The 24,250-nt window shown below is 42.6% G+C and overlaps 1 protein-coding gene and 1 long non-coding RNA gene across 5 annotated transcripts in view; one reads left to right on the top strand and one right to left on the bottom strand.

The window, feature by feature from the left end:
* LOC119841585 (cytosolic phospholipase A2 gamma-like) overlaps positions 1–15,893 on the bottom strand; it is a 29,304-nt gene extending 13,411 nt beyond the window's left edge. The window contains exons 1-6 of one of the 4 annotated variants that reach the window (XM_038369140.2): positions 15,863–15,893; positions 12,716–12,832; positions 11,614–11,756; positions 6,014–6,212; positions 3,036–3,153; positions 849–989 (exon numbers count right to left, since the gene is read on the bottom strand). In XM_038369140.2, coding sequence (XP_038225068.1) covers positions 849–989; positions 3,036–3,153; positions 6,014–6,212; positions 11,614–11,756; positions 12,716–12,832; positions 15,863–15,865 — 721 coding nt within the window. In that variant the 5' untranslated portion in view covers positions 15,866–15,893. Of the gene's footprint in view, positions 1–848; positions 990–3,035; positions 3,154–6,013; positions 6,213–11,613; positions 11,757–12,715; positions 12,833–14,324; positions 14,474–15,862 lie in introns of those variants that run through there. The other 3 variants (XM_043495763.1, XM_043495762.1, XM_043495761.1) reach the window with 3 other exon arrangements.
* Positions 15,894–16,037: 144 nt separating this feature from the next.
* LOC122456437 lies at positions 16,038–17,137 on the top strand. Its single transcript, XR_006275365.1, has 2 exons — positions 16,038–16,345; positions 16,426–17,137. It is a non-coding gene; the product is annotated as an uncharacterized LOC122456437 (long non-coding RNA).
* Positions 17,138–24,250: the final 7,113 nt, after the last annotated feature.

Raw genomic sequence — 24,250 nt, forward strand, 5'->3', positions numbered from 1 at the left:
CATATTTTCTTCTAATTATTTTTCAATAGAAAATTGAGGTTTTGACAAAAAGAAAATTTCAAGGAAAACGTCTGCTTTTATCAAAATATTTTTTCATTAGAAAACTGAGTTTTTATTTTTATTTATTTATGGTTGAAAATTGAAATGTTTTTGGTTTTCAGAAGGTTTTGGACAAATGTGTTTTGGTTTTCACTGGTTTGCCACTGAAATTTTTTATTGTTCAGGGTTTTTTGGTGTTGTTTTGTTTTATGAAATGTCATACATTTCCAATGAAAATTTTGATAACAATTAAATAATATTACAGTTTCCACATTTCACTCATTGTTCTGTTCACTCCCTCTGAAGCATCTTGCACTGGCCACTGTCAGAATTCAAGACACTGGGCTAGATAGACCATTGGTCTGACCCAGTATGGCTGTTCTTACATTTTTATTGAGATGAAATGTTTTGATTTACCTGAACCAAAATGTTTTTTGGATTTTTAGTTTGTGAAAAATTTTGAGATTTTGACTTTCTGTTCTAAATCAGGAAAGGAATTTCTATTGATAACGCGGAATTTTTCCCGGCACAGGAAAACTTTTCTGCCCAGTTCAACTATCTATATAAAAGCTCAATGTTATTATGTAGGGCATTCGTTGGGTGTTAGCAGAGGTGAGTGAATGGAAGGAGGGATGAGAGGGAAAATGTAGATGGAATGAGAGCTGGTAGATTGTGTGGCTGGACACACTCCACACTGCTCTATAATATATGTAAATATTACTCCATTTTAGAATTACATGGTTGATTTGCGATATCTAGCCATCTAATCAGCATCAGTTCTCTCTATCTGCAGGGACATGAGCATTCACCTTGTAGGTAACTCATGTTTTTCTCTTCTCTCTTCTTCTTGAGCTCCCCTTTCTTATATTCACTTCCAAAGTATTCCATGGGTACACTTGCTCCATAGCCAAGGAAACTGGCTTCATGGGGGGTGAACTCGAACCAGGTTTCTGAAAAATAAAAACAAAGAGTTTGGAAACATGCCCAGCAATAGTTTTGTGGAGGCAGATGAATCGCCAGGAGGTACCCATAACTCAAACAACATCTACATTAATAAAGTTTCTTCCCATCCATGTTGTCCCATCTTCACATCCACTCTTGACTCCTATTCACATTCTGTATGAAGCTATTGGTCCGCACGTCCCAATCCCACACCACCTGCATCTCAGTTCAGAGTTCTTACCACTGAAGCTGAGTAAATAACGTAATTTTATTTCAGGGGCTGAACCAAAAACTCTGCAGAAACATCCAGTTTGGTTCAAACTGAAAAAAAAATCTATATTGTTGCCAAATTAAAAAAGTTTTAAAAAATCATTCTGAGTTGACACAAAGTGGAACTTTGTTTTGTTTTATTCATTTCAAATCACAGAAAACATTTTAGTCAATTCACTTTTTCCCTCCTTGATTCAGCTATTTTCATTTATTTTTAATGGTCACATTTAAAATTTGAAGGACCCATTTTAAATTGAAAAGTAGAAACAAAATGATTTTGCTCTTTAGAAAATTTTTCCCAACTGAAATTATTCATCATATTTAAAGTGACGTCAACAAACAGGGATTCTGAGAATGCAGTTTTCGGTGAAAAATCAATGTACTGAAAAAAAGTCTCCTAGCTCTACTTGATCCCCTCCCCCTTTTGCTCCACCACTGAACTCCCTACCTCCCCATTATCTTCTCCCATTGTCCTCTTAGTGCCATCTTCCAAGATGCCCCAGACATGCAGAGTTCTCTTCATGTTCCAGAAAGCCCACATAATCCACTAATTCATCTGCAATTCCTCCTATTGTTTCCTACTGTATATAAGTCCCTCTGAACCCTCCCCGAAATGTGTAAACCACCACCTGGTCCCAAGCTCCATCCAAAATATAAGAGAAATACTGGGCAAGTCTAGGGCTGTGCAGAAGTAGTATTTCCCATTTCGAGGGAAATTCCACAGTTTTGACATTTGTTTTTGTTCTGAATTGGATTGAAAACAAACCAGAAAAAAAATCAAAATTTCCTGCAAAAAGAAAATGTAAAACAATTATGGTTTGGGTCAATCAACAAAGTTTCATTTTGATTTTGACTTTTTGCTTCACGTTAATTTTTTATTTATAAAACCTGAAATAAAATAAATTTTGAATCAAAATGTCATCTTGAATCTAAAAATTGAAAGGCTTCATTTGGGTATTTTTCTATTTTTTTTTGGTCAAAACTGACACATTCCGATGTGAAGTTTTGATTTTGTTAGAACATTTTTAACCAACTCTAATCAAGCCTAAAAGTGAATGGAGAGACGGCTGGCGAGTTTCTTGTGACATTGTTCTTTCATGCTGCTGGAATTTTACTGTGTTATTCATGATGTTAGCTTCCCACAGGCTTGAACAGGCATAATTTTATATCAATAAATAAATATCAAATAGCATACATAAAAATATAAAATATCAAAAACCCTAAATCAAAATAAGATAATAAAGTGTATCTCCACCTAAAAAGATATACTAATCTAAGAGGAAGGGAAAAAGAAAACACAAGTGAGTTTGAATTTTGCTTACAAAAAGTTTTTGCATGAAAAGTAGCCTTTTTTCAAAACCAAAACTTATTGTCAGCAGTAATAGATGTTACCTGAGGTTTCCAGGTTATGTGAAATTTTCTGCCACAGTTTTTACTGAACCTTTAAGCAAAAATTTTATGGATTTGTTTCACTGATGCTTTTCTTCATGAAAATCAAGATTTTGCTAAAGAAAATAAAATTAAAGATATGTTTTTGATAAATGTCTAGGGGGCAAACAAGGGAAAAATACTGTAGAAAATTTTATGAAACATGGAAAAAAGGCCCATTAACAACCAGACAAAAATTTTAAATGTTGAAATTTTTCACCTTTTTTTTTTTTCATTTTTCAACCAGCTCTAAAGACAACCTTGATGTCTCTGCCTTGGGGAGTTGCATGTTGATGTAATAAATCATAGGCTTCTTTACACTGAGATTAGCTGGAGATTTGTGTTTTTGGTTTTACCTGGAGAGTATTCAGTTACTTTGCAGAACCTTTGCTCATCCACAGCTGCATAGATGGGGTAGGGGTTATTTCCACTCTCAGACGCACCCCTCTGCTCTGACAAGTGCCCCTTGTCCAGCTGTGAAGACAGGATTTTATAGGTTCAGACAAACACATGCCTAACTTTAACCTTTGTTTTTAACACTGTCTATATTCCCTGCCCTGACAGTTTGGTCCAAGACTGAGCTCAGGGCCCCAGCATGTTACCACATGCTGAGACGATAGCTAGATGATGTGGAGTGTGCCCTCAGTTTCCCAAGTGCATAGATGAACGAAGTCAAGTAACTTCAATGAATTTAGTGGAGCCAGTCAGCATTGATACAGGTATAACTGAGAACAACCCTTCCTTAATGGCTAAGTGGTCAAACCATTAGCCTAGGACTTCCCCGGCAGACTTCCTGCAGGGATAGCACAATGCATAGAGATCCAGAAAATCCACTCAAACATGTTCTGGATGGAACCCAAAGCCTGTTCAGAGAGATTTCACACATCTCCCCTACACTGAACACTAAGCCTGGGTTCTGACTCAGGTGTGAGCCAAGACCTGCTTCCGTGCATGCACAAATCCATCTGACTTGGCTCAACATGCACTCAGGACCCAGGTTTTAGGATCTTAGTAGAGGAGTGGGTCAGAAGAAGAATCCCTCAGTGACTTGGGTCCAAGCCCTCTCATAGAATATCAGGGTTGGACCTCAGGAGGTCATCTAGTCCAACCCCCTGCTCAAAGCAGGACCAATCCCCATCTAAATCATCCCAGACAGGGCTTTGTTAAGCCTGACCTTAAAAACCTCTAAGGAAGGAGATTTCACCACCTCCCTAGTTAACCCATTCCAGTGCTTCACCACCCTCCTAATGAAAAAGTTTTCCTAATATCCAACCTAAACCTCCCCCACTGCAACTTGAGACCATTACTCCTTGTTCTCTCATCTGCTACCACTGAGAACAGTATAGATCCATCCGCTTTAGAACCCCCTTTTCAGGTAGTTGAAAGCAGCTATCTAATCCCCCCTCATTCTTCTCTTCTGCAGACTAAATAATCCCAGTTCCCTCAGCCTCTCCTCATAAATCATGTGTTCCAGCCCCCTAATCATTTTTGTTGCCCTCCGCTGGACACTTTCCAATTTTTCCACATCCTTCTTGTAGTGTGGGGCCCAAAACTGGGCACAGTACTCCAGATGAGGACTCACCAATGTCGAATAGAGGAGAACAATCATGCCCCTCGATCTGCTGGCAATGCCCCTACTTATACATCCCAAAATGCCATTGGCCTTCTTGGCAACAAGGGCACACTGTTGACTCATATCCAGCTTCTCCTCCAAAATAACCCCTAGGTCCTTTTCTGCAGAGCTGCTGCCTAGACACTCGGTCCCTAGTCTGTAGCAGTGTATGGGATTCTTCCGTCCTAAGTGCTGGACTCTGCACTTGTCCTTGTTGAACCTCATCAGATTTCTTTTGGCCCAATTCTCTAATTTGTCTACGTCCTTCTGTATTCTATCCCTACCCTTCAGCATATCTACCACTTCTCCCAGTTTAGTGTCATCTGCAAACCTGCTGAGGGTGCAATCCACACCATCCTCCAGATCGTTAATGAAGATATTGAACAAACTGGCCCCAGGACCAACCCTTGGGGCATTCCGCTTGATACTGTCTGCCAACTAGACATGGAGCCATTGATCACTACCTACTGAGCCCGATGATCTAGCCAGCTTTCTATCCACCTTATAGTCCATTCATCCAGCCCATACTTCTTTAACTTGCTGGCAAGAATACTGTGGGAGACCATGTCAAAAGCTTTGCTAAAGTCAAGGAATAACACGTCCACTGTTTTCCCCTCATCCACAGAGCCAGTTATCTCGTCATAGAAGGCAATTAGATTAATCAGGCATGACTTGCCCTTGGTGAATCCATGCTGACTGTTCCCAATCACTTTCCTCTCCTCAAAGTGCTACAAAATTGATTCCTTGAGAACCTGCTCCATGATTTTTCCAGGGACTGAGGTGAGGCTGACTGGCTTATAGTTCGCCGGATTCTCCTTCTTCCCTTTTTTAAAGATGGGTACTACATTTGCCTTTTTCCAGTCATCTGGAACCTCCTCCAATTGCTGTCGTTTTGCAGTGTGGACACAAATCAAGCCACAGACCCAAGTCAGAAGGATGGTTAGTGCATTATGACCGCATTAGCATGGCTGTGACACCTGGGTCTGGCAGCTGTGGGTATGTCTGCACTGCAAAGAGAAACCCACGGCACCGAGTCTCAGACTCTGGGTCAATTGACTTGGGTTTCGGGGGCTTGGTCGGTGGGACTTAAAACACTAGTGTAGACTTTCTCCTTTGGGCTGGAGCCCAGGGTCCGAGACCCGCCCCCATTGCCAGATTTCAGAGCACAGGCTCCAGCCCAAGTGGAAACACCTACACTGCTATTTTTAGCCCAGAAGCCAGAGTCCAAGTCAATTGACCCAGGCTCTGAGACTTAGCACTGCAGGTTTTTCTTTGCAGTGTAGATGTAATCTTTAAGCCCAGGTTTACACTGCAGTGTGGACATTCCACCCCTGGCTTGGAAATGCCAAATACACCAGCCTGGGTCCCACAGATCCAGATTTACAAAGCAGCATAGACATACCTTGTATGGCCTTGAGCAAGTCAAGCCAGGCCAGTTTTTAAAAGGTATTTAGGCACTTGGTGGGATTTTCAAAATCATGTAGGCATCTAAAGCCCATTGAAATCAATGGGTGCTAGGTGCCTGAGTGCTCATCTCACAAGGTGATATCTTTAAAAATCTGACTCTGGGATGCTCCATGCCTCAGTTTCCCCTCTATACACTTCCCAGCCTCAAATAAATGTTTTGAGGATAAACACACTTCATGAAGCGCCCTGATACTTCAGTGATGGGGGCCAGACAAGGACCTTAGAAAGTTACAAAAGGGAAAGTTTTTCACCCACCTCATGTAACATTCCATAGATCACAGTGTAGGCCCAGAACTCAGTCAGGGAATAGTTTTCATCCTTAGCTGCCTCAAGTAGCATTTCTGTGGCCTTTTTCAGGCTCCAGCCGGATTTGGTAAGTGCATCACACATGTGTTTCTCCAAGGCCTGCAATTTCTCTGCCCAGTCCCCATTTTTGTAGAGAGAGGACATACACCTATTACAGAGACAAAACACACACTGCAAGGGGAATGGGATATGGGCTATTTTCCCCAGCCCTTTCAATCTCTGCACAGTTATTTATTTATTATCATCCTATCATTGCAATGCACCTGTAAGCCACAAGGATTGCGTGGCTGGCTAGCTGCTGTGGAAAGCCATGGCCTCAGAAGAGATAAAATTCAGATCCCCCAAACCCTTATCAGACTACGCAAAAGGAGAATTTCCATTAGCAATATGCAGGGTCCATGACACACAGTTTGAACAACTTTTATTACATCCAGGACATTTGTAACATCTACAGACCCGTCCATCATGCCTCTGCTGCCCTAATATTGACGTCAGTGGGACCTTTTGTGAAGAAAGGTCGGGAGGGGAAAGATGGTTCAGTGTTTAGGGCGCTAGCCTACAACTTGGGAAATGTGTGTTCCACTTCCTGCTCTCCCATAGATTATACCCCAGCCACTAATTCTCCCTGAGCCCTGGTTCCCCATAGGAAAAGGGGAGACAGGCACTTCCCTACCTCATAGGGGTGCTGTGGAAATAAATACGGCAGTGCTCAGACGCTATGTTAATGGGGGGGGCAGTGCAGATAAGTACCTATGATAATTCGGAAGTTGCCCGCTGGTGTCAGTCTCATGTTGAATTGCACCAACAGCTGAGTGCCTGACTCCCTTAGGCTCCTGTGTCTATTGCAACTCCCTGTAAGGCTGTCAGTGTGTGGCCCTGTTAGATCAGTCGGATATTCCGAAGAACAGTCTCCTTCTCCACTAAGAAACTAACTCTCCAACCTATCCTACAATCTTGCAGTGATTGTTGTCTCTTTTCCACCTGGATTTCCTCATTTTGTGTTACATCCAGTGACTTGTTCCTGTTTAACAACCCCCAGTTATGTCCATTTCTCACTATTCCCATGGCACAAACAATTGTATACACCTTGCCTCTCTTTAAGGGCAACTAGAATAAGCAACAACAGAAGGTACTAGGCTGTTCTGCTATCCTTCTTTCAGCACTAATGCCAACAACAAGTGAGCCAAATATGACAAGTCAGGTCGCAGAAAATCCTGAGATTGGCTTAAACATCATGAGATTTATTTTAAAAATGTGGGTTCTTTTTATTTGCCTCTTGGCATTTTTGCTGGCAGGGTTTATATTTCTAAGTGTCTCTCCACAACCACCGGGGCTAGAAACTTATGCTTCATAATATCATGAGAGCGGATGACTGGATGATACTGCCAAGAATGACCTTGAGCGGATCACTGCGGACTACGTGGCTCTGGGAAGAAGGATAAAGGAGTTGGAGGCGCAAGTGGTGTTCTCGTCCATCCTCCCCGTGGAAGGAAAAGGCCTGGGTAGGGACCGTCGAATCGTGGAGGTCAACGAATGGCTACGCAGGTGGTGTCGGAGAGAAGGCTTTGGATTCTTTGACCATGGGATGGTGTTCCATGAAGGAGGAGTGCTGGGCAGAGACGGGCTCCATCTTACGAAGAGAGGGAAGAACATCTTTGCCAGCAGGCTGGCTAACCTAGTGAGGAGGGCTTTAAACTAGGTTCACCGGGGGAAGGAGACCAAAGCCCTGAGGTAAGTGGGAAAGCGGGATACCGGGAGGAAGCACAGGCAGGAATGTCTGTGAGGGGAGGGCTCCTGCCTCATACTGGGAATGAGGGGCGATCAACAGGTTATCTCAAGTGCTTATATACAAATGCACAAAGCCTTGGAAACAAGCAGGGAGAACTGGAGGTCCTGGTGATGTCAAGGAATTATGACGTGATTGGAATAACAGAGACTTGGTGGGATAACTCACATGACTGGAGTACAGTCATGGATGGTTATAAACTGTTCAGGAAGGACAGGCAGGGCAGAAAAGGTGGGGGAGTAGCACTGTATGTAAGGGAGCAGTATGACTGCTCAGAGCTCCGGTACGAAACTGTGGAAAAACCTGAGTGTCTCTGGATTAAGTTTAGAAGTGTGTGCAACAAGAGTGATGTCATGGTGGGAGTCTGCTATAGACCACCGGACCAGGGGGATGAGGTGGATGAGGCTTTCTTCCGGCAACTCACGGAAGCTACTAGATCGCATGCCCTGATTCTCATGGGTGACTTTAATTTTCCTGATATCTGCTGGGAGAGCAATACAGCGGTGCATAGACAATCCAGGAAGTTTTTGGAAAGCGTAGGGGACAATTTCCTGGTGCAAGTGCTAGGGGAGCCAACTAGGGGGAGCACTTTTCTTGACCTGCTGCTCACAAACCGGGTAGAATTAGTGGGGGAAGCAAAAGTGGATGGGAATCTGGGAGGCAGTGACCATGAGTTGGTTGAGTTCAGGATCCTGACGCAGGGAAGAAAGGTAAGCAGCAGGATACGGACCCTGGACTTCAGGAAAGCAGACTTTGACTCCCTCAGGGAACAGATGGCCAGGATCCCCTGGGGGACTAACATGAAAGGGAAGGGAGTCCAGGAGAGCTGGCTGTATTTCAAGGAATCCCTGTTGAGGTTACAGGGACAAACCATCCCGATGAGTCGAAAGAATAGTAAATATGGCAGGCGACCAGCTTGGCTTAATGGTGAAATCTTAGCGGATCTTAAACATAAAAAAGAAGCTTACAAGAAGTGGAAGGTTGGACATATGACCAGGGAAGAGTATAAAAATATTGCTCGGGCATGTAGGAAAGATATCAGGAGGGCCAAATCGCACCTGGAGCTGCAGCTAGCAAGAGATGTCAAGAGTAACAAGAAGGGTTTCTTCAGGTATGTTGGCAACAAGAAGAAAGCCAAGGAAAGTGTGGGCCCCTTACTGAATGAGGGAGGCAAGCTAGTGACAGAGGATGTGGAAAAAGCTAATGTACTCAATGCTTTTTTTGCCTCTGTTTTCACTAACAAGGTCAGCTCCCAGACTGCTGTGCTGGGCATCACAAAATGGGGAAGAGATGGCCAGCCCTCTGTAGAGATAGAGGTGGTTAGGGACTATTTAGAAAAGCTGGATGTGCACAAGTCCATGGGGCCGGACGAATTGCATCCGAGAGTGCTGAGGGAATTGGCGGCTGTGATTGCAGAGCCCTTGGCCATTATCTTTGAAAACTCGTGGCGAACGGGGGAAGTCCCGGATGACTGGAAAAAGGCTAATGTAGTGCCCATCTTTAAAAAAGGGAAGAAGGAGCATCCTGGGAACTACAGGCCGGTCAGCCTCACCTCAGTCCCTGGAAAAATCATGGAGCAGGTCCTCAAAGAATCAATCCTGAAGCACTTAGAGGAGAGGAAAGTGATCAGGAACAGTCAGCATGGATTCACCAAGGGAAGGTCATGCCTGACTAATCTAATCGCCTTTTATGATGAGATTACTGGTTCTGTGGATGAAGGGAAAGCAGTGGATGTATTGTTTCTTGACTTTAGCAAAGCTTTTGACACGGTCTCCCACAGCATTCTTGTCAGCAAGTTAAGGAAGTATGGGCTGGATGAATGCACTATAAGGTGGGTAGAAAGCTGGCTAGATTGTCGGGCTCAACGGGTAGTGATCAATGGCTCCATGTCTAGTTGGCAGCCGGTGTCAAGTGGAGTGCCCCAGGGGTCGGTCCTGGGGCCCGTTTTGTTCAATATCTTCATAAATGATCTGGAGGATGGTGTGGATTGCACTCTCAGCAAATTTGCGGATGATACTAAACTGGGAGGAGTGGTAGATACGCTGGAGGGGAGGGATAGGATACAGAAGGACCTAGACAAATTGGAAGATTGGGCCAAAAGAAATCTAATGAGGTTCAATAAGGATAAGTGCAGGGTCCTGCACTTAGGATGGAAGAATCCAATGCACCGCTACAGACTAGGGACCGAATGGCTCGGCAGCAGTTCTGCGGAAAAGGACCTAGGGGTGAGAGTGGACGAGAAGCTGGATATGAGTCAGCAGTGTGCCCTTGTTGCCAAGAAGGCCAATGGCATTTTGGGATGTATAAGTAGGGGCATAGCGAGCAGATCGAGGGACGTGATCGTTCCCCTCTATTCGACACTGGTGAGGCCTCATCTGGAGTACTGTGTCCAGTTTTGGGCCCCACACTACAAGAAGGATGTGGATAAATTGGAAAGAGTACAGCGAAGGGCAACAAAAATGATTAGGGGTCTAGAGCACATGACTTATGAGGAGAGGCTGAGGGAGCTGGGATTGTTTAGTCTGCAGAAGAGAAGAATGAGGGGGGATTTGATAGCTGCTTTCAACTACCTGAAAGGGGGTTTCAAAGAGGATGGCTCTAGACTGTTCTCAATGGTAGCAGATGACAGAACGAGGAGTAATGGTCTCAAGTTGCAATGGGGGAGGTTTAGATTGGATATTAGGAAAAACTTTTTCACTAAGAGGGTGGTGAAACACTGGAATGCGTTACCTAGGGAGGTGGTAGAATCTCCTTCCTTAGAGGTTTTTAAGGTCAGGCTTGACAAAGCCCTGGCTAGGATGATTTAACTGGGACTTGGTCCTGCTTTGAGCAGGGGGTTGGACTAGATGACCTTCTGGGGTCCCTTCCAACCCTGATATTCTATGATTCTATGATTCTATGATTCTATACGCCAATGGGAGAACCTCTCCCCCTGCTATAGGCAGTGTCCATACTGAAGTGCTACAGCAGTGCAACTGCAGATTCACAATAACATTGCAACAGCTATAAATATTAAATTAGAACTATAGGCCTGGCACCTATCACTTTTGCCCATATAGAAATCTTAGGAGGGTAAGACCTAAAAGGCACGTCCACACAAACTCTGGGTCTGTTAACCTGGGGCTTGAGCATCTACACTCATTTGTAACCCTGGATTTGGAATTGTTGAACTCTGGTCCCGACCTGGGGCTCCAGAGTCTACACTGCATTATGCGGGACTGAATTCAGCCACCCATATCCCAGACTTTCTAGCGTCCTCCCAACATGTGGCTGCATTAGCCCTTTGTTTGGGAAGCAGTGTGGGAAAAACTTGACTGTCCACCAAACCTGACTGTCCAGAGGACAAAGGAAGCTGGCCTGTGGGACATCTCTGGTGGACTCCCAGAGCATGAGTCCAATGGGACTGCTTCTAGACTGCAAAGCAATAGGGCTTGAACCCTGGGTCCTGCCTTGATTCAGGCTCAGACCCTATACTCTCATGGAGCCCTGTGACCCTGGTTCTAAGCCCCGGGTTAGCATGATTTGGTATAGATGGAAGAGGGCTTGAACTTTAGCCTGAGTTTGAACCCTGGGCTTACACTGCAGTGTAGACATACTCTCACATTCTCACCTCCACAGGAAATGGACAGACAGTGTTTTCCTGTTGGTGATGGAGTATCCAGCATGTCCTTTGGATAATAATAACAATGGCAAGAATTGTCTCTGGCTGTCAGTTCTATACTGGGATACACTTTCACTCACACTTCTCTTGGCATGTGCCTACCATGTTGCACCTGAGACTCCACACAGGTACATGATGGTGTCCAGGAGACCATGGTTTTGTAGCTCCTGCAGGGTTCCATGAAGGGCAATCATGGCCCGCAGACCTCCCCCAGCTCCCAGGATGGCAATATTGGGCACATCTTCCTGAGGAAGGGAAAAGACACAAAACATATACACTGGGATTACTGAGGAATCTCCCTTGCTCATGTAAATTACTTGTGTGGTATCTAAAGTCACACGCCTGCCATTCCCACCTGGGACAACCCCCATCACATAGTTTAAAAGGGTATCTTGTAGGACCCAATCTTTCAAGTGTTTACAGCTATGAGTGGCTTTATTTACTTGGATAGCTCCGCTGGCTTAAATGTGACAACTCCCACAAGTAAATTTACTCACAAGCTTTCCTGATTGCCGCAACAAGTTCTGATTCTACCTCTTGAGCTATAAGAATAACTGCAATAGCTCCTACAGTATATGATATGTGTGTGTATATTATGTATTACATCTATCATAACTACTGTTAATTATCAGAACTGCTTGAAAATATTTAAACGGGGTTTTTTTGTTGGATTATTTGGGAGTTTGGGGGACAAAAATACATTTTTAATTAAAAGGAATTTTTTATTGATACATGTTGGGGGGTTTTGCCCAAAACCTGGGCAGAAAAATCATTGTTTAACAACCAAAAACTTCAAAATATATATGTTTGACACCAGTGTCACAATATGTTTGGTTTTAGGAAACAGAAAAAAAATCAGATTTGAGGTTTTAAAAGAAAACTTTTTAAAAAATCTGTGAAATAAAAATTAACACAAACCAAAAAAATAGAAAATAAAATATATTTCTCAATCTGTTCTGTCATTTATATTTAAGTTCATTCCAATTCAGCAAAGCTCTTAAATGTGCACTTAATTTTAGCCATTTACTGAAGTCCCATTGCCTTCAATTTGTTTTATTCTAAAAGCCTTGGGAAAAAAAAAACAGGAACACACACACACAAAAAACAACTTTTTGATGAACACATTTTCACCAGCTCTTCATGAGTAATCATTACCATTGTCAATGTTCCTCTACAATTCAATAAAACATTAATGGACTCCTACCAGATTACAGGGAATCCCAAGGCTATCCAGGCATTTCTTCACCTGCACCTTTCTGTTGCTTGTCCCTAGTTTTTCCCCTTCTGACAGCTCATAGGAAATTCGGACTTTACCTTCACCCTGAGAAAAAAATGTCAAGAGAATGTATCATCTCTGAAAAATCTGCCAGGGATGGGACAATGCACAGAGATCCAGAAAATCCATTCAAGCATGTTCTGGGTGGAACCCAAGCCTATTTAGAGAGATTTCACACATCTTCCCTACACTGGAACAATGAGGAAATCTCTATGAGGAAAAAGAGAGACAAGGTGGATGAGGTGATATCTTTTATTGAAGCAACTTCTATTGGTGACAGAGACAAGCATTCAAGCTCCACACAGCTCCTCTTCAAGTCTGGGAAAGGTACTCCAAGTGCCACAGCCAAATACAAGGTGGAACAACTTGCTAAACATAAGGAGTTAACACATGTTGCAAGAAATTACTCCAAATCTCATATTCTGGGACCAACATGACTGTAAGTACACTGCAAACAACTATGAGAAGAAACTCATAGACACTTCCCGACACTTCCCCCGCTTTTCTCCATCACCACACTGGGTGGTGAATAGACCCACTGACTGCAGCAGGAACACATGAAGGAATAGATTTCACGTGCTTCATCTGCACTACATAATGACTCCTCCCCACCCTCCACAAAATGATCAAACATGGTAGTGGTAGTGATGGTGGCAGGGCTCAGCTTGGTCTTCACACTGTGCAAAAAGTCATGCTTGTATACAAGACCTAAGATCCACAGGCATGCTCAGTTTCTGACCATTTGACTATATGCTTCTGTAGCTTTTGGCTGCAGAGTGGGAATGAGACTGGAACTCATCCAGAGTGCATTTCATTGAGCAGTGTAAATAGGAAATGGTCAAAATGAACCCTGCAGCTTGGAGTTTCAGATGTATTTTAGCTGCCCTCAAATATAGCAAGACTGGGCCTGAGTCATTATTATATAGCTACAAGGAAACAATGTGACATTGTCTTTGAATAAATGAAACACATAAATTTCAGAAAAAAGAAAAGGAGTACTTGTGGCACTTTAGAGACTAAGAAATTTATTTGAGCATAAGCTTTCATGAACTACAGCTCACTTCATCGGATGCATGCAGTGGAAAATACAATGGGGAGATTTATATACATAGAGAACATGAAGCAATGGGTGTTACCATATACACTGTAATGAGAGTGATCAGGTAAGGTGAGCTATTACCAATTTCTCTCCTGCTGGTAATAGCTCACCTTACCTGATCACTCTCCTTACAGTGTGTATGGTAACACCCTTTGTTTCATGTTCTCTGGGTACATAAAATCTATCCCCACTGTATTTTCCACTGCATGCATCTGATGAAGTGAGCTGTAGTTCACAAAAGCTTATGCTCAAATAAATTTCTTAGTCTCTAAGGAGCCACAAGTACTCCTTTGCTACTCTGAAACCTGTCATTATGTAAGGCACTAACTTTCAGAATAATTTGAACAAAAAAATCTGAAGATGAAATTATTTGGTCACTCTTCATATTATAAATAGTAAATAGATGTTAGTAGTATACGGCTCAATAGCATTCATCGCCATGTATTTTTGAGAGGTTTCCATGCCCCATTTAGGGCTTATGTCAAGCCCTCCGTCCCCGTTTCCATTGGCGCCAAAGTTTGGTGCCATTGGCCATTTTGAAAAAATGTTATGTTTGAATAGGGAGAGTGTTGTGTGTTTGTGCCTTGATACCTATAGAGCAAAAGGTTGAAAGAATAGAGTGAGAGAGTTTAAAGATAAAAAAGAAAGTTTGGGTAAGGTTTAAAGGAAAAGAGGAAAGAAAGGTTATTTGGTGAGGTTGAGTGAGGAGAGATGATTTTAAAGGCCTAGTTTGGCATGTTATTAAAGAATAGAAAATTTTGAGATAAATGTAAAAGGTGTATTAAATATGAGGGCAGGTTAAGAAAAGGTCATTTAAAAAAAGTTAAATAAAAGAGAAAACTAGGTTTAAAAAGAACACACATGGCCAAAAAAGGAAATTTACTAAGGCAGAGCCTGTTTAGTAAGCACATGGTAAAAACTATAAAGGGTGGTTAAGAAAAACACAATTAAACAATTAAATATCAGGGTAGATTAAGGAAAGAGCATTTAAAACATTAAATAATATTGAAAACTAGGTTTAAAAAGAGAATTTACTAAGGCAAAGTCTGTTTAGTAAGCACATGGTAAAAATTATAAAGGGTGGCTAATAAAAAAAAATTAAACTATTAAGTATCTGGGTAGGTTAAGAAATATTAAATTTAAAACATTAAATAATATTAAAAAAATTAAATAACATTAAAAACTATAAAGCTAGATTTAAAAAGGGCATTTACTAAGGCAAAGCCTGTTTAATAAGCACATGGGAAAAACTATAAAGGCAGGTTAAGAAAAACACAATTAAACAATTAAATATCAGGGTAGGTTAAGAAAAGAGCATGTAAAACGTTAAAAGAAAAGGAGTACTTGTGGCACCTTAGAGACTAACAAATTTATTTGAGTATAAGCTTTCGTGAGCTACAGCTCACTTCATCGGATGCATTAAGCTTATGCTCAAATAAATTTGTTAGTCTCTAAGGTGCCACAAGTACTCCGTTTCTTTTTGCGAATACAGACTAACACAGCTGCTACTCTGAAACCTGTAAAACATTAAATAATATTAAAAACTATAAAGCTAGGTTTAAAAGGGAATTTACTAAGGCAAAGCCTGTTTAGTAAGCACATGATAAAAACTATAAAGGCAGGTTAAGAAAAACAAAATTAAACTATTAAATATCAGGGTAGGTTAAGAAAAAGCATTTAAAACATTGAATAATATTGAAAACTAGATTTAAAAAGAACACATATGGCCAAAAAAGGAAATTTACTAAGGCAGAGCATGTTTAGTAAGCACATGCTAAAAAAGTTAATAGAAAAGCATTTAAACTATGAAATACAAGGGTAGTCTCAGAAAAAAAGCATTTAACAAGAGTTAAATAAGACAGAAATATATAAAGAGAGGTTAAAAGACAGAACTGGGCAAGAAAAGGGAAAAGAAGATCCCTTTGCAAAGGGCAAAGATAGACAGCACATGGTTGAATCAGAGAGAGAGATCTTACCATTTCAAGTCTTTCTGCTGAATGAACCAACTTTCCAGGGTTAGAACCCCTCAAACTTGTTATCACCTCCTTTGGAAGGGACCAATCAGATGTTGTTCTACAGCAGCGTCATAGAATTCATTTTCCTGAACCAATCCTAGAGTCCCAAGATTATAAACAAGAGCCAACTCCCTTCTCTCCCCTCCCTCTCCTTTAACTATCTTATTTTTATCTAAAAACCCAGACCCTATGCATTTTTCCCACCATGTAGCCCTTTTACATAGGGGCTTTAATAAAAGTTAAAACCATAAACTTTTAGTAACAAACAATTTTTAAAAGTTTTCTCCTATGTTTTAGACTAGCAAGGGTTATTTTTTAGTAAGCACAATTTGAAGCCGCACCTGTGTTGTGCTTAGTTAAAAGTTAATATATGTATTTTTTTCAAATAGGACGAGGCCTTTTTTCTTGACATACCAGATTCTGCACTAGAAGTTTTCAATTTTGGTAAGATGATTAATATGCTACACAATTATGGTTTATTTTTAAAAGAAATGGTTTTAAGGAGTTTATTTTTTTCAATTTAGAACAAGATGGAAGTCAAAACCAACAGATAGGTTTTCCTGAGATTACAGAAGACGGTATGAACTGTTTTTAAATATGTGTTTGAAATAGTGTACATTTTTTCCAGGGGTTGTGCATTAACACGTGTATTGGGAACTATGTTTGTTGTTGTTAGTGAAAAAGAAGCTGCCTTTGCTCCAAAGGTTTTACTGTAAAAAAGTTTTGCTGGCAGTTGTTGAGAATTTGGAGCTGTACTGCACCCATGTTTCTGCATGCTCTTTTTTTTATTACAACACATGCAAAAGTGCTAAAATAAAGGGCTGTTTCTTCATATAAGTTTGTCTTTTCAAGTGGTTATTCCTTTACAAAACTTAATATAGCTTTCACTTGTATTTGTTGAAAAGCAGGTGAAGAAGCAGCCTTCTTATCTCTGATCCACTGACTCACAGATGCTATTTTTGCTAACAGTGGCTTTGTTGGAAAAGCATGTTGCTTCAAATTGTTTTTACTAAAAAATAACCCATGTTAGTCTAAAACGTAGAAGAAAATGTTTTTATCACTATAATTTACTTTTATAAACAAGTTCTCTGTGTTTTTAACCCTGGAATGTTTCTGCATGCTCACTTTTATTGAAACATATGCAAAAGTGCTAAATGAAGGGATGTGTCTTCATGTAGGCTTGTCTTTTCAAGTGTTTATTCCTTTACAAGACTTAATATAACTTTCACCTCTATTTGTTAAAAAGAGGGGGAAGAAACAAACTTCTTCTCTGTAATCCACTGATTTACAGAATAAGGGGAATATAAACTGGCTGTTACTAAGGTCCTGTAGTTTTAAACCTGTCGTGCTTCTTCATGCTCTATTTTATTGAAACATACCTGTAAATAAAGGGATGTGACTTCATACAGACTTGTCTTTTAAAGTAAATATAAAGCAAAGCTTTATTCCTTTACAAAACTTACTGTAATTTTTACCTGCATTTGTTAAAAAGTTTGGGAAAGAAGCAGCCTTCTTATCTCTGACTCACAGACACTGCTTTTGCTGACAGGGGTTTTGCTGCAGTTTCAAGTTGTGCTTTCTAAAAAATAGCCCATGTTGGTCTAAAACATAGGGAAAAGCTTTTTAAAATTGTTTGTTACTAAAAGCTTGTGGTTTAAACTTTTATTAAAGCCCCTATGTAAAAGGGCTATACGGCAGGAAAAATGCTTGGGGTCTGCTTTTTTAGATAAGAATAAGGCAGTTAAGGGGAAGGGAGGGGAGAGAAGGGAGTTGGCTCTTGTTTAAATTCTGGGGACTTTAGGACTGGTTCAGGAAAATGAATTCTATGACGCTGCTGTAGAACAACTTCTGATTGGTCTGATCCAAAGGCGGTGTTAACAAGTCTGAGGGGCAGTAAACCTGGGAAGTTGCTTCATTCTGCAGAAAGACTGGAAGGGTAAAAGCTTGCTTTCTCTCTCTCTCTGATTCAGAGCTGACCACGTGCTGTCTATCTTTGCCCTTTGCAAAGGGGCTTTCTTTTCCCTTTTCTTGCCCTGTTCTCTCTTTTAACCTCTCTTTATATGTTTCTCTTTTATTTAACTCTTTTTAAATGCTTTTTTCTGAACCTGCTCTTGTATTTAATAGTTTAAATGCTTTTCCATGCAACTTTTTTAGCATGTGCTTACTAAACAGGATCTGCCCTAGTAACTTAACTAGGCTGACAAACCCTCCTTTGCAATCAAAGCACTGAGCTCATGTATATGGCAAAAGTATAACACGTTTATTGATAAAAGGACACAGGTTTAAGTGATACCAAGTATTACCCTGGCAGACCAGGTGCCAGCTCATGCCAAGGCCTCTAGGCCACAACTGAACACTGACAGCTGGAAACCAGGCTGGCAGATATCAAACCTGGGAGATAAGAGAGTGACTCAGAACCCAGACTAGGCAATATATGCAGAGACCCATGCAGTAATCTCACTTATTACATCTGTAGCCCATGTGATAAGGTAATATGCATATATTTGCTCTGTAACTATAGAAGTGTTTGCTCTGGAGCTATAAATCTGAGAAGCATTATCAGATGTGAAATATTAGTGTGCCCAAGGAAGAGTTATCCCCTGCCCAGTGAAAGAAGGCCCATAGACATCAAACAAGCCATTGTGAAACCTAAGAGGACAAAGGAGTTTGCTGATTGCTCCCCCAACACCCCTGAAGGAGAGATGTGCAAGAGCACCCGTCCCATCAGCTCGGACTCTGGGGATAAAGAGATAAAAATCCCCTGAGAAGGGGAATTTGTGGTCTCTATGCTGCTTGAGATTTGGGAGAGCACAAAGTGTCTCAGCAAAAACAAAAAATCCCCAGCTGTTTTGCCTGGGTTAGTCCTAGAGGAGATATAGAGGTGGCATATAATAGCAGCTCTATCAACTTTTTAAACCTAAGACTAGAATTCATGTGGTGTGTGTGTGTTACCTACTTTAACCTTGTCAATAACTCTCTTCTTTCTTTTTCTCAGTTAATAAATCTTTAGATATTTTACTACAGGATGAGTTGCAAGTCTTTGGTGCAAGATCTAAACTGCAATTGACCTGGGGAGAGTGGCTGGTCCTTTGGGACTGGAAGTAACATGACTATTTTTGTGATTTGTGGTATAAGGTCCCATCTATCACAAAGGCAGGCTTGCCTGGGTGGCAAATTAGACAAGAGTGCCCAAGGAGACTGTCTGTGATGCCATGGTCATGCTGTCATAGTGCCTGAGGAGTTTATACTTGAGAGTTGGTTGGTGAAATCTAAGTATACAACTCACAACCTACTGGGGTTTGGACCCTGCTTTGGACAATCTGCCCTGAGGTTGGTACTCACGCCCTCGAGACACTCCAGGAAGTGTGAAATCAGGTATAAGGAATAAGGACAGAAATGGTTACAAACAAACAAAAGTCAAAAATACTCTCCTAAGACTAAAACTCAACAGATTAGAGTTTGAGGTTCAAAGAAGTTGTTCTAACTGCAGTCTTTCTTCCAGTGTGGCTGTCCCATCCTTTAGCCAGGAGCCAACACACAGAGCTCAAACAGCTGGCTTTCTTTACCTGCTTGGGTGAAGGATGCCAAAATGACTTTTTTTATTTTCTGCTTATAGCCTCATCGTTATGTCTTTGTTTTCAAAGTCAGGAAGCCCCTCTGAAGCTCATCTTGCCGTGTCCATCCAGGCACTGATAACAGCTTAATTTCTGTCATCTCCTCCTGCCATTGTGTTAGTTAATGGATACTGCACACACTTACTAGTTTAATGGCTTTATTTTCCTTTTTATCTAAATATACTTTCATTTTGTCCTGGCTCAATTTATATTAGAGACACATTTAAATGGCCGGGTCAACAATTCTTTGTCTAGGCCTTGGTGACTTCAATCTCATGTTCCAAACACATTTTCAGGACAGGTGTCAGGGTTCTCTCCCCACTCTGAACTTTGCGATACAGATGTGGGGACCCGCATGAAAGACCACCTACGCTTATTTCTACCAGCTTAGGTTAAAACTTCCCCAAGGCACAAATCCTTTGCTTCTCCTTGCTGCCACCACCAAGTGATTTAGACAAAGATCCAGGAAAAGGCGCCACTTGGAGTCCCTGTTTCCCCAAAATATTCCCCCAAGTCCCTTCACCTCCTTTCCTGGGGAGGCTTGAGAATAATATACTAACCAATTGGTTACATAGTGAGCACAGATCAAATCCCTGGGGTTTTAGGACACTGAAAATCAATCAGATTTTTAAAAGAAGAATTTTATTTTTTTTAAAGTAAAAGAATCACACCTGTAAAATAAGGATGGAAGGTAATTTTACAGGGCAAATAAAAAGATTTAAAACACAAAGGATTCTCCTCTAACTCTAAAAAAGAAAAGGCGTACTTGTGTCACGTTAGAGACTAACAAATTTATTTGAGCATAAGCTGTAGCTCACGAAATTTGTTAGTCTCTAAGGTGCCACAAGTACTCCTTTTCTTTTTTGCGAATACAGACTAACACGGCTGCTACTCTGAAACCCTCTAACTCTGTCTTCCAGTTACAAAACAGAAATAAAATTACCTCTTAGCATAGGGAAAATTCACAAGCTAAAACAAAAGATAATCAATTCACATATCATTTAAAGAGATGGTTTACCTGCTTGGTTTCTCTCTCTATCCAGAGAGGGAACAAATAAAGAGAGCACAAACAAAACCAACTACCCCCCCCCAAGATTTGAAAGTATCTTCTTTCCTTATTGGTCCTTTTGGTCAGGTGCCACCAGGTTATTTTAGCTTCTTAACCCCTTTCAGGTAAAGTGATTCTGTACCTCTGGCCAGGAGTGATTTTATGTTACTATATACATAAAGGTTGTTCCCGTCCCTTTATATTTATGACCACAGGTTTCCAGCATATGTTTATATCTAGGGCCCTACCAAATTCATGGCCGTGAAAAATGTGTCACAGACCAGGAAATCTTGTCTCCCTTGTGAAATCTGGCATTTTGTGTACTTTTAACCTATACTATACAGATTTCATGGGGGAGACCAGCATTTGTCAAAGTGGTGGTCCCAATCGAAAGGCGGAGAGCGGCAGCTAGTGGCCAGCCACCCAGCTCTGAAGGCAGTGCCGCAGCCATCAGCAGTGCAGAAGTAAAGGTGACAATACCATACCATGACACCCTTATCTACACTGTTGCCAGCAGTGGTGCTGACTTCAGAGCTGGGCTCTTTGTCAGCAGCCGCAGAGCTTCCTGCAGCTGTGGGAGATTCCTGGAGGTGGATCTCACCAGCCTGGCCAGGAGGAGCAGCTAGAGCCTGGCATATAGTAGGAGCCCTTGGCCTGGGCGCCCCTAGCTCTGCCTCTCCCCGGCTCTGGGCCCAGCCCCCCGGTACTCGGGGTTAAAGGGGCCGTGGGTTGGTTCTGCATATGTGTGTGTACTGGGAGGTTGACAAGAGGGTTGACATCCCCCCAACCATAGTGCCATGGGTAGCTGCCCACCCATAAGGCCAGCCCTGCCCACCCCAAAATGAGGAGCTCACCATACCATGCCACACTCACTTCCCACTGTTGCTGGCAGTGGCACTGCCTTTAGAGCTGGGTGCCCGGCCAACAGCCATTACTCTCCAGTTGCCCAGCTCTGAAGGCTGCGCCACCACCAGCAATAGTGCAGAAGTAAGGATGGCAATATTTCAACCCCCCTACAACAGCCTTGCAATCCCCCAACCATGACCCTCTTTTGCATTGGGCACCCCACGATTACAACACTGTGAAATTTCAGATTTAAGTATCTGAAACCATTAAATTTACTATTTTTAAAATCCTGTGATTGTGAAATTGACCAAAATCAAGCGTGAATTTCATAGGGCCCTATTTATATTGCTCAGTACACACCCTGTACATCCACCATGCAATGAGCAGTGGAACCTGCGTGTTACCACTTTGTATACTGGACTGTACGTGACACTTGTTAGACACAGATTATGAAAATACAATAGAACCACAGAGTTATGAACACCTCAGGAATGGAGGTTGTTCTTAACTCTGAAATGTTCATAACTCTAAACAAAATGTTACGGTGTTTTTTTCAAAAATTTACAACTGAACATTGACTTAATACGGCCTTGAAACTTTACTGTTCCTAAGAAAAATGCTGTTTTCCCTTTTTTAGTAGTTTACATTTAACACACTACTGTACTGTATTTGCTTCTTCTTTTTTTATCTCTGCTGCTGCCTGATTGCATGTGTCCGATTCCAAATGAGGTGTGTGGTTGACTGGTCAGTTTGCAACTTATCGGTGCTACTGTAATGTGGTAAGTGTAGTGAGTATATCAGGCCTAACAACTGTTGTTGACAGAGAGTACGAAACCACCCCTGGTATCTGGATCACAATCTAAAATCAAGAATCTGAAAGTCAACAAAGATAAGCACAAAATGCTCCCAGCTTCTCGAGCTTTAGTGACCTGAATTCTGGAGAACATCAGCTGATCCTGAAGCTGAATATTGGAGACACCTCAGCACCAGACCCCAGTTGGGTTGACACTTCCTTTAATCCTTTCCTAAAAGATGGATCAACATCTTTGTTGAAATCAATGTTGCTGAGGCTCCTCCCACTCTGGTGTCTGTTATTTGGAGCCTGGCTGGGTAGGGAGCCAGGGAGATATGGGAGGTGCCAATCAGCAAACAAACCTGTCAATAGAAGTTCATAGGAACTGGGAGTAAAAGGAAATAACCTGCCAGATGGTCTGGGAAGTGATGAAACAAGAAGTGTGGGCTTCAAACAGCTCTGCCTGTGCCACTCAATCCAAACCCACACCCCTGCTATCCCAGCCGTGGGCTCTCCCACCACTGCTGGTGCCCCTCACTCTTGACCCCTATTTCCTTCCTAGTCCAGCCTTTCATTCCCTCCCCACCACAATTCTGTAGGTAGCCCTCTGTCCTGACCCTCAAACCCCTGTTATCCATCCCTACACTCAGCTCCACTTGGGCACCCTACTGTGTGACACTCAGACCTGTTTCCATTCACGACCTGACTCTGTGCGGGGATGCACCTTTCCCTGTGTGAGTTGCAGGGAGCTGTCCATGCTGATACGCTCTGCAAGTCAGTCAGGGCTCAGTGCGAACAGCCTGAAACAGATGAGAAGGTTTCACCCTCCAGCCTATGGCCATTGTGTGTCCCCAGCCCATCAGGGAGGAGAAGCGAACCCCTTAAGAGCTGAACACTGTAGTCCAGTGGGAATCAAAGCCATGAGCCCTGGTTTACAAACAATGCCCTGAGTTCTGCACCCAGTACCTCTGTCTGACAGGCCAGAGCCGGGGTTGAGGGTCTGGGCTGAGCAGCTTTTCTGGGTCCCACTGGCGTGATCCATTCCCCCCAATCCAGCCTTTGTTACTGTGCAGGAACAGGTCTCTAGGGGTGCTCTGCAGCCTCCTAACCATTTCCATCTCCAAAAAAGGCTCTTCATATCGTCCCCTTAGGAGGAGCTCAAAGCTGGAAGCCACTCCTGGGCAAAAACAGCGGCACAGCCGCAGACTGTGATCAGCTCAAAATGTGTTTCTGCCAGCCCTGCAGAGCGACCCCCTCAAGAAAAGGCATTTTCTTGGGGGTGTGTCAGAGGGTGGGACAAGGGAAGGCCTGATCCCGGCCCAGGTCCCTTTCCTCTAGCCCTCACTGACTGCCTTGGCAAACCAATGAAATCCACTGGGGACTTTCCCTTGGCTGTGCAACCGGCCTACAGTGACCAAGGGAGTGTGATTTTAACCCCTTTCTGAAGAGGGTTCAACCTAGGCACAGAGATATGGGGTGGGTATTGCAGCATCACACAGGGTGTGTTTAAACTGCGGAGTCCATCATGGCTCTGACACTTGTTTATCCCCAAACCTGCTGCCATGCACGGGAGCATGTTAATGTAGATGGAATATGGTGGCTCAGTGAGTCACAGGTGTTAACACGACCATCTCACTGTCCAACATGCCGGGACTGGGGTGACCCATATAACAAGAGGCTGAATGTCAGACTTGATGGCTGCCAGCAGAGATGTGGGGGAGGGAGAAAACAAGGTCTGGACTAGCAGGGGGCAGAGGTTCAGGAAGGTCAGGGCACTGTCAGAGCTGGGGATGGGAAGAGCTGAGAACTGGGCTAGCCAGGAGTGAGTGGCACCGGCAGAGCTGTTTGAAGCCCACTCCTTGGCCAACCCACCCTGTCAATTTTCCACTCCCCAGCCCACCTGGCAGGTTATTTCCTTTTACTCCCATTCTGAGGAATTCTTGTGACTGGCTTTGTTTATTGACTGTCTCCTCCTGTATGCCCCTGGTTCCCTGCCCAGTTGGGCTCCAGTTCAGCCCTTGATCACAGTCTGCAGGGGAGGAGAAGCT

Source organism: Dermochelys coriacea, chromosome 13 (genome assembly GCF_009764565.3).
Source record: "Dermochelys coriacea isolate rDerCor1 chromosome 13, rDerCor1.pri.v4, whole genome shotgun sequence".
NCBI classification, from domain to species: Eukaryota; Metazoa; Chordata; order Testudines; family Dermochelyidae; genus Dermochelys; species Dermochelys coriacea.